At 38.8% G+C, this 12720-nt stretch overlaps 1 protein-coding gene across 1 annotated transcript in view; it reads left to right on the top strand.

Annotated features, from left to right (window-relative positions):
- The first annotated feature begins 357 nt into the window (after positions 1-357).
- Positions 358-12720, top strand: part of LOC138023962 (origin recognition complex subunit 1-like) — a 17207-nt gene continuing 4844 nt past the window's right edge. The window contains exons 1-9 of the mRNA XM_068871043.1: positions 358-514; positions 1705-2294; positions 2419-2664; positions 5224-5436; positions 7299-7382; positions 8279-8519; positions 9684-9785; positions 11482-11647; positions 11887-11994. Of these exons, the coding sequence (XP_068727144.1) occupies positions 426-514; positions 1705-2294; positions 2419-2664; positions 5224-5436; positions 7299-7382; positions 8279-8519; positions 9684-9785; positions 11482-11647; positions 11887-11994 (1839 nt within the window). The 5' untranslated portion in view covers positions 358-425. The remainder of the gene's footprint in view (positions 515-1704; positions 2295-2418; positions 2665-5223; positions 5437-7298; positions 7383-8278; positions 8520-9683; positions 9786-11481; positions 11648-11886; positions 11995-12720) is intronic.

Genomic DNA, 12720 nt, shown 5'->3' with positions numbered 1-12720 from the left:
TGAAAAGGATTGATAATTCTTTATTTTTTAGTTTTGATGACGTCAATGAAAACCCTGTTGCGTTAAAAAACTGCTCCTGTTCCTGTAATTAGGAGACAACTACAAGTTATGGTGTCTACTATGGTGAGAGAAGCATAATTGAGCCTAGCTGATCCTTGACCTCCTTAGGTCAACTTTTTTACGTCACAGGTTACTCTTTTTCCTTCCATAATTTCTTTCTATTTTTTAAACTGCGTGTCTTCGTGTCCTTTTGGGCCAACCTCATCGATGCACAACCTTCTGGTGAAACAGTGAAAATCAAACGAAAGGTTTGAAATTGAAAAAAGACTGGGCCCTAGAAAAGACCAACTCTTCCCAGTATCACTCTCACTCTTGCTGCACGTGTAATGGTGGACAAATCGACAAATTTTTGACAAGTTGAAGCAATGCCTACCAGAACAAGGAAGAAACCTTCAACTTGTTCTTTCGAATGGATTGGCATTGGAACGATAGAGAATGGGAAAATATTTTACAGGTAACGTTGTGTTTGTGGTTGAAATACAGATCAGAAGAATTATGAAAGAATGTGGCTGCATTTCTTAGCAAATATCGTTATTTACGGACGAGTTTGACAATTCACTATTATTTACGGAGGCACTTAGACTCAAATAAAGATTTAGTTATGAAATTATATTGTATTTAATATCCGCAATTAATGATCCGTAATTAATGATCAATATGCGGTTTTTTCTGCAGTTACCGGAGCAGAGATTACGTAGAACAAAAGAAACATGTAGAAAAGACAGATACGAAACAACTCCAAATAAAGGCTAATCCCAAGTGACCAAAAATACAATGCTTTCGGGTACCTGCAGAATGCTTAATATGCTTAATTTCGATATGTGTACTTAAAAATGTATTATGTTTTTTATTAGCACCTTTTTCGTTCCGAATGTTTTTTTGGTCTTTCCTCAATTCTTGTAGTAACCAACGCCTTTGAGGCACCCTCAAGCTCTCTTGTAGATGTACAACTGTAGGAGGTATCAACGTAGCTGTAGATGCAGATGTACATGTAGATGTGGTGCACATCAAAGGTTGTCTCATCACTTCTAATGGGTTAATTGGGTGCTGCTGATGTTAAAACTGTAGCTTCTGTGGTTACTTTCGACTATATTTTTATCATTGTTACTCTCTTGTCTTGAACCCTTGGTAGGAGGTCAAACATTTTGTCTTGACAATTTAAAAAATAATGATACACACATCTTCCATCAGAAAGTCCTGATGTGTTAACAACTCTGATGGATCCTTGGGGGGGCGGGAGGGCAGAGAAGGTGGTGGGTGGGGGGATGGGTAGTGGTGGGGACTTGCAGATAAAATGACTGGAATACTTGTTGTTTGTTTCAGGCTAATGGGAATTACAGAAAATGCTTTAAGAAGTGTATTTAAAGTAGTATTCAATAGTTTCATCTTTTAGGGGTCAAGCTCAAAACGGGGTTGGACAGTCTGCGAGCCAGCGAGCCATGCGAATTTCGCATTTAAGTCTAAGCACCCATTTCAAAATGCGCTGATAAACAGTTATTAAGTGTAAGCACCCATTTTAAAATGGTTGGCTTTCAATAACTGTGTGACTCGCATGCTGACTTGCATGACTCACCATGTTAGCTCGCTGGCTCGCACATTTTCCTACCTTGCTCAAAACAGTATTTTGTTGCTTTTCTTTTTTAGTGAATGCAATTTCAATGGAAGTTTGATAAAATCTGGAGATGATGTCATCATAAATGGCAATGAGGATGAGTGTTTTGTTGGACGTGTGGTAGCATTTTATGAACTTGAAGGCATCAAAGACCCAAACCGAGCTGTTATACATTGGTATTATACTTATCAGGAACTAAATAAAATCACAACAAAGTTAGCATTTACTGTTGCTGACCCTTCAAGAGAGCTTTTTTTACCTGGTTCAGATGTCAAAGATAGCATTGTAGAGATTGATGCTGAGACCATTTCTAGGAAATGCACAGTCTTGATGTTCAGGCAACAAGATTTGCCTCCAGACAGCTTGACTTGTGACGGTGGTCAAGATTTGTTTTATGTGCGGTTCAAGTTTGACTGTCATTACAACTTTAAGCCAGTCAATAAAAGGGAATCAGTGTCAAAAAGAAAACCTAGAGCATCAACAAGTATAACAAGCAATGGTAAAACTCCGTACTATACTCCAAAGAGAACAAGCACTCAAAAACAGAAGCCTGTTGATGAAAGTGTTATGAACAGTACTGTTAAAACCCCTCAGACAAGAAAGACATCTGCGAGAAGAAAGAGTAAGTTGATGTGACAGTGTTAAGGAAATCTGAATTGGTTAGGTTTGTAGTCAATATACACTAGTTGGTTTCTATACATTTCAAACTGCAGTGTTTTTTTGTTTTTGTTTACTTTGTTGGATAGTTGTTAATGACACCAATACCACAAGTGAACCATCAACCAACAAAAAAATGATAAACAAGAGATGCACAGTACAACTGGAACCCCTAGTTTTTGATGAGGATGTTTTGACACGAAGTCGAACTAAAAGAAGAGCAAGTCGTAGCATTCCTGATGCGTCTTCTGCAACGACCCCTAAGAGAAGCAAAATTGACAGTCAGAGCAGAAAGAAGGCCATTAAATCAGTCGAGTCACCAAGGCAAAGATATGGTTAGTGTTTGTCCAAGAAAATACAGTAAGGTCAAGTTCAACGAAGGCTGTAGGGAAGAATGATAATTAATTAAAATGTGAGATATATATTTGATGACAGAGGATTTGATTTGAAGGTGTTTTGATCTGGTTATAAGAGTTAAGTAATTTATTTGTGCTTTACATTTAAAATGACTTTTCTCGCTGCAAGGCTTTCTGTTTGAGACAGTGAATGGCTTACAGTGATAATGATAATGGTGTGATTTTAGTTTACTTCACTTTACAATGTTGTGCCCAGACCACAACACGGACAATGAGTGGCAAAAGTCTTGGGACACTCACCCTTTGAAGGTGGTTTTCCAACTGAGTTTGAAAAATTGCCCCCCTTCCCCCCCAGAACAATGTTGCCAATAGTGAAAATACCGTATTTACCCGTGTATAAGTCGACCTTTTATGGCCTCAAAAGAAGCTCCAAAAATCGCCCTCGACTTTTACATGGGTCAAAGATTTTGAGCCAAGTTCTAGCTAAGTAATTTATGCAAAATTAACATAATAATGTTAACGTTGTCGTGGGCATAACAAAGGCAGTGGACAAAAGCCAACGTAAAAGACTTCAAAATGAATGTAAGCAATTCCAGTTGAAATGAAAAAGGAATTTGTCCGACTCTAAATGTTGAAGATACTCAAAAGCACAAATATGAAATAGACACTGGAAATTTTCGTTTTCCAAAGGCGGAAAGCTCTAAAAGTCATCTCTGTTTCTTCGAATAAAACACAATCGTTCAATGGCTTAGTGACCTGGCGCAATACCTCGTGTTTGCGTGCAAGCATCGTCACTCGTGTTGCGTGAAAATGCTGGTTGGTAATGAATGTTTTTTATTCTTTATACAAACCTGGCAGATTTAAATGCTTTTGCAGACTTCGTATTGTTTGGTTTATGAGTTTTGTTTTGTTTGTCATTTGAGAAATTATAAGTCAAGGACCAATTTATTAAACCTTGCACATTTTTGCATCGTTCGCAAGTTATTTTCAAAGATTGACTCCTGCTTCTGTGATGTTGCTTTGTGCTTATCCTCTGAAGCCCTTTATCCTAAACAATGAAACAGGTGAGTTGGAGGTTTACATGTTCGATTTTCTGAGAACTTTTTCGAAACTCAAGGACAAAATGCCTGCATATACAACAGCTGTTGAACAACAAAACTATTTAGCGCTTGAGGCCCTGATTTTTTGGTGTATCCACATTTCCAGAAATCGAAGAATACAAGATTAGTGTCCCATGAACATTTAACAAAGAAATTAAGAAATTGCGTTTTTTGCCATCAAAAATGGGGGGTCGAATTATACACGGGGTCGACTTTTACATGGGTAAATACGGTACATTTCCTTGTCTATTATAACATTGATTGGGGGAGGGGGGAACTTGTATTTTTGATTGCAGGGAGGGGGGACTTGTGTTTTGAAGCTTTTAGTGGAATTTTGACAGTTATGCTTAGTTTCTGACGTCTGGGAGGTTTTCAGGCCTATCCTGACACTAGCGTCCCAACTACTTTTGCCACTGATTGGTACTAAGGTTCACGTGAATTTTGAATAACGTGCTGGATTATTCAGCATCCCACAAAATTTGATTGAAATTCTCTCCAGATGGGGCCTATGATCATTTTTATTACAGGGGACTGGAAAGAATTTTCATCTGCTGGTGGCCTAAAAAAGGCAGGCCTTTCTCCTTGTGTTTTAGTGAATCCACTGCTTTCCAGGTGTACAGTAAAACAATGTTGCACTTAACATAGGATCTGCTTAGAAGGAAGATAAGTGTTTGGCTTCTGCCTGGCAATGAACAAGTCTCTTTGTGGCTTCTTGTGTGGAACCCTTGAAACCTAAATTAGCAGGAAATGTTGCCAATAAATAGATGAACAACTTTTGCACTTGTACTAACATTTTGTCAGTTAATATTATATCCAAAGGAATTGAGCATGGTTGACCCATTGACTCCAGAAAGTCCCCTGCCATTAACAAGTAAAATTGTCTGGCATAAGACAGATTAGTATTGCCTGATTTCAGGCCGAAGGGGACTAGGTACGAGTCTGTAAATTATGGGATTAGCAACTATTCATCCACATAGTCAGAAACAGCACACTGAGATTTACAAAAGCCCCAATCGGGCTAATTTTGACCGAGATACAGCCATTTAAATTTGTCAGAATTTACAAAGAAATGTTTGGTCATCTGTATGCAGTGTCCAGATGGCCATACAGTACCTTTCTTTGTAAATTTTGATGTTTTTAAATGGCTGTATCTCACTTAATATTGGGGTCTGTTAACCACTAAACGTAGGAATTTGTACTTAATTAAGCTTGGTGTGCACTTTTTGACTATGTGGATCAATAGTAGTTAATAATTTACAGACTCGTACCTACAATGTCCCCCCTCGGCTTGAAATCACATGAGAGAGAGAGAGAGAGATAGAGAGAAAGATAAAGTGAGACCTACAGATTTTACTCTGTCTAATGCTGGACGATTTAACTTGTCAATTGGGACACTTAGGTGTGAACGAGTTAAAATGCTATCATTGTTTTCTTGTAGACACAAATGAAGTTCTTGAGCAAATATTGGAGGGTGGTGATGAGGAAGATTCAAGTGATAATGACAGTGTCTTTCACCCAAGTGATGCCAGTGATTCATCAGATGATGCTGATGATGACGATGACACTGGTGCTGATCATAGTGATGTTGACGTCCAGGAAGTAGAGGAGAAAGGAGCTATCTGTGAGACTGCATCTTATAATAATGCTATAGGTGAGTTTGAATATCCTTCTTCATGGAGGGGTTATATACGAAAAACAAATATTTGGTGGAGCACTGCACTATCATTGCAAAGGTCATTGGTTCAAATCCTGTTCAATCCTGAAATTTTCAGGCTAAGTCCTTTCATAAGTGCTTAAGCAACGTTCATGACAGCAACAATGTATTATTGTAGGAATATTGATTCCATTCGTTTTCTTTGTTGGTAGCTATGTTGCTGTCAGTGGTGATTTTTAACATAGCTGTGATTTAGGGCGCATTCGATTGACCGTATTCCAGAATAGGAATATGTGGACTTGAAGTTAGAAATCCTTTGTTTTTGCGGAGATTCTTATTAATATTGTCAAACATCTGCTAAAATGCTATTTTAACCATAGCTTTATTATCCTTGTTGCTGCAAAACGCCACACATAGTGTTTTAAATCATTACTCCGCGTATTCTTATTCCGGAATGGGGTCAATCGAACGCGCCTTAAGTTTTCAGTTTGGGAAAAGTTGAAAAGTGTTGCAAAACGTTTTTCATTGACTGTAATCCATTTTTGAACAACAACAACAGGCACTCAAGACAGAGTGAAACTGTTCACATGAAAGCTTCTGAGCAGTACTTTAGTCTTGTGTTTTTAGTGGAGCTGGTGCGCATGCGAAGCACCATTGGTAAGAAAAATAATGTGGTAACCCACCTGTGTGAGAAAATTTGGTTTGGTCACCATACAACTGTACGTCCACCCTTCTATCTACATTTATTGCCAATCTGAAACTCTGTGGTGCAACCAATGTTTTTGGTGGGAACATTTATATTGGACATCCATGTTGTGGTTAATTGACACCTGTCTAAACAAGGTATTCGCTGACCAGTATGGCCATACGCTGAAGCCAGGTTAACTTCTTGCAAGAATGAAAAACATGGGAGCCCTGCTTTTAGGCTTAGCTTAATATATACATTATCGTGCTGTAAAAGGAAGTTCTACAGTGCACTGTTTTGCAGGAACAAACAGTTGTCAACAGTTTGGTTGAGCCATTTTAGTTGACACCCACTCAACTTTGGAGGATGCAGTACCAAGGTCAAGCTGACTGGCATCTGTGGGTGGGTCAGCAGACACCCTGTAGATCTAAAAAAGACATCTTCAAAAGGTGGAAGAACTCCTGTTGAGTCAATGGTCACCTACTAACCTTCACTTCTCTAAAGCATCTCTGGTTATGGGTCATTTTGTGCCACACACTCAAGGTTTTCTGGCAAGACTTTGAGTCTTGCATCTGAGTCAGTAATTTCTTTGCACACATTGTTCTTTGATGTGATATTTGTGTATTAATTTTGAGGCTGTTAAATTAGGACTGCTTCCTTGGGTAGGCAGTTGAATAACCTTCAATGGACTGAGGAGCTACATGTACTTGTATGCTAATAAGGATGACAAGGTGGCTCTAAAACCTTTTAGAGATGTGGAAATTCTGGACAATCTTGTTTAAAACAAAGGCCACCAGGTACATTTCTTGTGGCATTGTTAACAGCCATTATTATTATGCCTCAGTCTGTAAAAATAATAATAACAATAATAATAATAATAACAATAATAATAATAATAATAATAACAATAATAATAATAATAATAATAATAATAATAATAATAAACAGGTGTATTAAAATAGAAAATAAAAAAACTTAAAAAAATTTAAACAACTCTTAGTATTATAGATTTGATAAACTAAAGGAAAGAAAAATTATAAATCAATATTATAGAATGTTAAGACGCTCTTTGCCATAAACTCAGTGTCAGAGGATAATAATAATAATAATAATAACTGTTCTTTTAAAGATACCGGTAATTTTGTTATTTCAATCATTGTCAATCATGAAACAGGTGGAAGTGGAGCCAAGCCATCAAGAATTTTGCGGTCTGCAAAGAAGAAGCAAACATTTACATCCTTACAGGACACACCCAGAGGTAATGGAGACCTTACAGACAATTAATAATATAATAAACTGAAGGCAGTGTTGTCAAATGTGTCACAGAGAACCATAGCCTAATTGCTTTAATCTTCGTGTTTCTTCCAAAAAAACAAAACAGAGACAAAGATACTTCCATAACCCATATCTTTAAAAGTAAAGTCTAAGTCTCTGGTTTCATTAGCGTGAAGCAACTAGGAGCATTTCTTCTTCCCCCTGGATGGGATGCTAGTCCATCGCAGGGTTACCCCCAGCATTTCGCCGGTATCCATTTATACACCTGGGTGGAGAGAGGCACCGTGAGAGTTTTAAAAGTGTCTTGCCTAAGAACACAACACAATGTCCCCAGCCAGGACCCGAACCTGGACCACTCGATCCAGAGTTGGACACTCTAACCATTAGGCCACTGTGCCTCCCATATCTTTGCCTAATTAAAAAATGTTGCTCTCTTTTGTCGTTCTTGAAGAATCATCCACTACTTATAGCCCCTGCAAAAATACATCTCTTTTTTTGTTAGCCATTGTTGTGTGTCAAATGTTTTGACATCCTGAGGGTACGTCGAAGAATAAAGGATAAAAAAATATATATAAGGCACATTGGTGAATTAATCTAACTATTGTGTCGTCTTACTACATGAATTAGAGGAATGCTAGGCATAACACTAGAGTGAAGACAAGTACATGCAACAAGTTTGCCATGTGTTTCTTTATTCCCTTCTTCCCATACTCCTCTTGGCCTACTACACGGCATACATTCATGAAAGGTCTCTCAAACATTAAGTCACACAATACACATCACCAACCATGACTTGTGAACCTCAGTCACAAGTGTGGGAAGTGCAGTCAAATATCCAGTGCATCCCTTTTGTGGCTAAGAAATTTTTGCACCCTGTAGGTAAACATGATATGAAGACACCATCTCGAAAAAAATCAGTGCAGAAGACTCCACTAAAGACACCAGTACTGCAGAAAGCCAAAACACCAAAGACAGTTGGCAAGACACCCAAAACACCCAAAACACCCTCAGCGAGTAGTTCCAAACGACCATCAAGGAAAAGTTTAATGACACCAAGTATTCCTGATCGACAGCAACCCTGTAAGACTCCTGGCACACCCTTGGAGTTAGCTCGTAAAAAGTAAGGTTATACAGTTGAAAATAACCCATTTTGGAGTTTACTAAATGAAAAAAAATATTGATGGTTTCTGGTTTCATTTTACTATGAATGAGTTTAGAACTGAACAAGTAAATAATAGGGTAAGGAGCTCTTGGAAATATACTATTCTCTTGCTGGATTTCCGGTAATACAATCAAACAACTATTAGGTGGCCACCTACATGTATTAAACGGCCACCCCTAGTAGCTGGCCAGAAATCAAAGTCCCTATGAGGGCTTTTCTATTGATTTTACCTCTATTAAGCGGCCACTATGTCCATTTCCTTGAGGGTGGCTGTTTCATAATGGCACAGAGCTTGTTCTTAGAAAGGTAGCATGCTTTTGTGGAAGAGCATTCAAGGTTGAAAATATATTATAAGTGTTATAAATGCTATTGTAGTAGAGAGGTGAAGGACTACTATGTGCTTGCCATCTTCTTTGAAATTTTTATTCTATGGTCTCAGCTGTTGTGGGACTGAAAAGCAAGCAAGTAACAGGAAAAGATTTTGCAAGACAAGTCCAGTAGATTCCTGCACAGCTGTCACTATAAAGGGCCCCATCAAAGTTGTTGACACTTCATATGAGGGCTGTTTGTGAAGTTATCACTATTTGCATCCAAACAGGTTTCATCAGAGGTGTTGCTTTTACCAGTGTTACTCAATAGTCTGAACCATAATGGACCAAACATAGCTCTTACCAATTGCTGAAAAACCTGGGAGGGGGGGGGGGGGAACCCCCATATAAAAAGGGGAGGGATGCTCATTGAAAACTTTAAACTAATCCCCTGAAGGAGACCAATCTACGCATGGCCCAGGTTTTTTTTGGAACCTTAAGGTAAATATACACTTTTATATTTCCTCATGCGCAACTCTAAAGGAGACCCTCATGGCTAAATATGATGGCATTTTGCCCAGAACACCCTAAGTGAGACCAAAATCCGAAATTTACACCCCTAAGTGAGAAACGGGAGATAAATACCGGCCTGATTGGGCTTTCTGGCTCGTAAGCAGAGACTTAAGTGAGATGACAAGCATCCCTTCCCTTTTTATATGGGAGTCCCTCCCCCCCGCCCCCTAGGCTGAAAAACAAGGTTCAGCCGATCATCACGCAAAGTAATTCCAAGAATTTTTTTGTTTGATTATTTCAGATTGCATGTGTCTGCTGTCCCATCATCTCTCCCATGCCGAGACAAGGAGTTTACAGACATCTATGGTTTTGTGGAGGGGAAACTTGTGGATGGAACAGGGGGGTAGGTTAATTTTAAAAATGTAGATTAAGAAATATGGGCAGACATCAAAATGTGGAAAAATTTGTGCCTGAACATTTAAGGAGGTTGCCTATTATAAATTCAAAGGTATGTGTGTGCGGTTTATGAATATGCAGGAAAAGCAGATCTTAATAATAAGTGTTATTGAAATCCAAAAAGAAAATTTGGGATAACCACACATTTTTCAAAGATAATTAACAATGTTTGTAAACATTACTTAAAATACAAAGCATTATGTATGGCATTCTTCTTGAAATTGAAGCTTAGTTATCTCTGAAAAATGCATGGTTACCCTGAGTTTTCTTATTGGATACCACAAGCACTTGCTAAGTTCTGCTTTCTCTGTATATTTTTAATCCATGCAAAAATAACCCTGCATTAGTTAGCATCACCCACAGGAGACTTGAATGCCTTGCGATGCATGTGACATATGTGCAATAGCAATAGTAGGCACTGTCCTTAACCCATTGACTCCCAGGGGTTCCCCATTGACAAGTAAAATCGTCTGGCCTTAGACAGAGTAAAATACTAAGTCTGGCCGGTTTAGGCCAGTTTGGGCGTCAAAGGGTTAACATACTCTTTTTCGTGGTACTGTTAGTGTGAAGGGTCTGTCCTTTGTAAAGTATGACTCACCTAAACTGACCAATAAATTTATTATTATTATTACATAATCATCAATAAAGATTTGATAGCCATCCTTCAGGTAGCAGTGCTAATCGAGGCAGGGGGCTGTACAAGAGATATTATTATATAATTATCTACTTAAAGTACTGAACATTAGCTGCAATGTTATTTTATGTTGAATATGTTATCATGGAAAGAAATTATCGTAACTGTTAGTACCTACACAAATAATTGCTAACAAACAAGGAAGCTGAAATTTAAAAAAAGGAGGGAAAGAAAGGAGGACTAAGTGACAACAGAGCGGGCGAGCAAGTTGAAGGCGACTCTTGTATCATACCGATAAATTGTTAATTATTGTGGAAATCGAACAGTACATTTGACTTTAAGCAACCTTGTGATAGGTTCAGGTACACCCATATATTCATTTACTGATTCTAGTATGTTAAGTAGAGACACGTACAGTAATTCCTTTTTAAATCTACTTTTATTGACATGACATAATTTTGGTGGTAGACTGTTCCAAACACAAGTACCAGATCGCGAAAACATTTTTTTTTAAATGTCAAGTCTGGAAGATTGAAAACAAATCCACGTTTGAAATGAGGCAAAATGTAACTTAGGCAAGGTTAATCTCAAGCCCATGTGGCATGTGGCCTTTTTGCACCTAATGGGCGTGCCTTTATATTGCGAATCACCCCTGAATACAGCAGGGCTTGCTTGTGCATGACCATGCTCCATGAATCTTGCGGATTCATGGAGCCCCACCCTTCCCATCCCAAAGAAACTTGGTCGTGGAGGTAAGTATCTCAGGTACATGTAAGTGTTTGTCCACTGGACTGTGACTGTGATAGTGCCGTTTAGTGGCCGCTTTAGAGTCGTTCCTGCTTGCGGGTTACCAGGGATGCCAGCCTACAGTGCCTGGATCACAACAGGCCCCCTCTTGCTAACTTTTAAGACACCAGTTCCCAAGCTCGTCATTAGCAATGAGTTAAATGTTGATCAATCAGTGTGTGTACATTGCCTGAGAGGTACTTGCTTTTTTGCCTTTGTATAGCTGTATGTATATCTCTGGAGTACCTGGCACAGGCAAAACAGCTACTGTACATGAAGTCATACGAAGCATTCAAGAAATTCAGGATGATTTACCAGAGTTCCAGTTCATTGAGATTAACGGGATGAAATTAACAGAACCCACCCAAGCTTACTCTACTTTTCTGAAGGTCAGTAATCATTGTTATTCTGATATGGATCCCCTGGGTTAATAAAGTTTTTTATTGTCCATCTCGTGAACATTAAAATAAGGTTTTCATTAATATTATTTTATTCTCATCACTTGGAGATATGGATAACAATATTATTTTTCATGAAGCAAACCAAAACGTTAGAATTGATTATAAGTTCAGTTTGATGTAATTTTCTTGAAGAGTGTAGTAGTAGTATTTGTTGTTGTTGTTGTTAGTTGCTGACAGGACAAAAGGCAACTCCTGAACACGCTTCCAACATGTTGGACAGACTCTTCAGTAACCCAGCTCCTGACCGAGATCCTGTTATTCTATTGGTGGACGAGGTAAGAGCCCCTTTAAAACTCATCAAAATTGGTAAGATCCGATAGATGTGGATAGAATTGAAAAAAGAGGATAAAGAATAGAGTTGAAAAGAGTATTATCGAGACAGGTGGAATTGTATCAAGTATACCGACGTGATGGTTACGTATTGAAAACAGAGATCCTCTCGTAAGAAAAGGAACAGAAAACTGTTGTATTGCGTGCAAATTTCGATTTTTTGATATTCAGAGCGAAACATGGATTGCATTACCACGCCCGCGAAGTCTTGGGATATTCAACAAATTCGCTAGTTCACGCGAACAGTTCAAGTGTATGTGGGCACCTGCTTTAAACTTACATGTAGCCTTCCCCTCTCCACTCCCAGAAAATACTATTTCCCCCCTGGAGGGACAATCTGCTATAAGGTAAAGTACATACGAGTTCCTAGGGATCCCACAGTCGCCACTCATCCCGGGTTTTAAGTTGCATAAAGCGATTGACTGCATTGCTACTCCCCCCTAGACGGGATGAGGAGGGGGCGGGGGGGGGGGGTGGGGGTGGGAGAGCGACGGAGAGGACCAAAGCGTTTTGTCTTAGGAATTAACTCGGCGACAGAACCTGGCCTTGAAGCGGGACCCAAATATGAAACTGCGTTACGTCATCAAGAAATAACGGTGACTTAGTGCAGATGTACAAGATTATTTTTGGGCACTGTGACATAGATCCTCATATGTTTTTCGATTTTAATG

The sequence above is a fragment of the Montipora capricornis genome, chromosome 11, assembly GCF_036669925.1.
Source record: "Montipora capricornis isolate CH-2021 chromosome 11, ASM3666992v2, whole genome shotgun sequence".
In the NCBI taxonomy this organism is placed as follows: domain Eukaryota; kingdom Metazoa; phylum Cnidaria; class Anthozoa; order Scleractinia; family Acroporidae; genus Montipora; species Montipora capricornis.
Note: the sequence above shows the minus strand (reverse complement) of the source record. Positions and strands in the feature narration are given on the sequence as shown.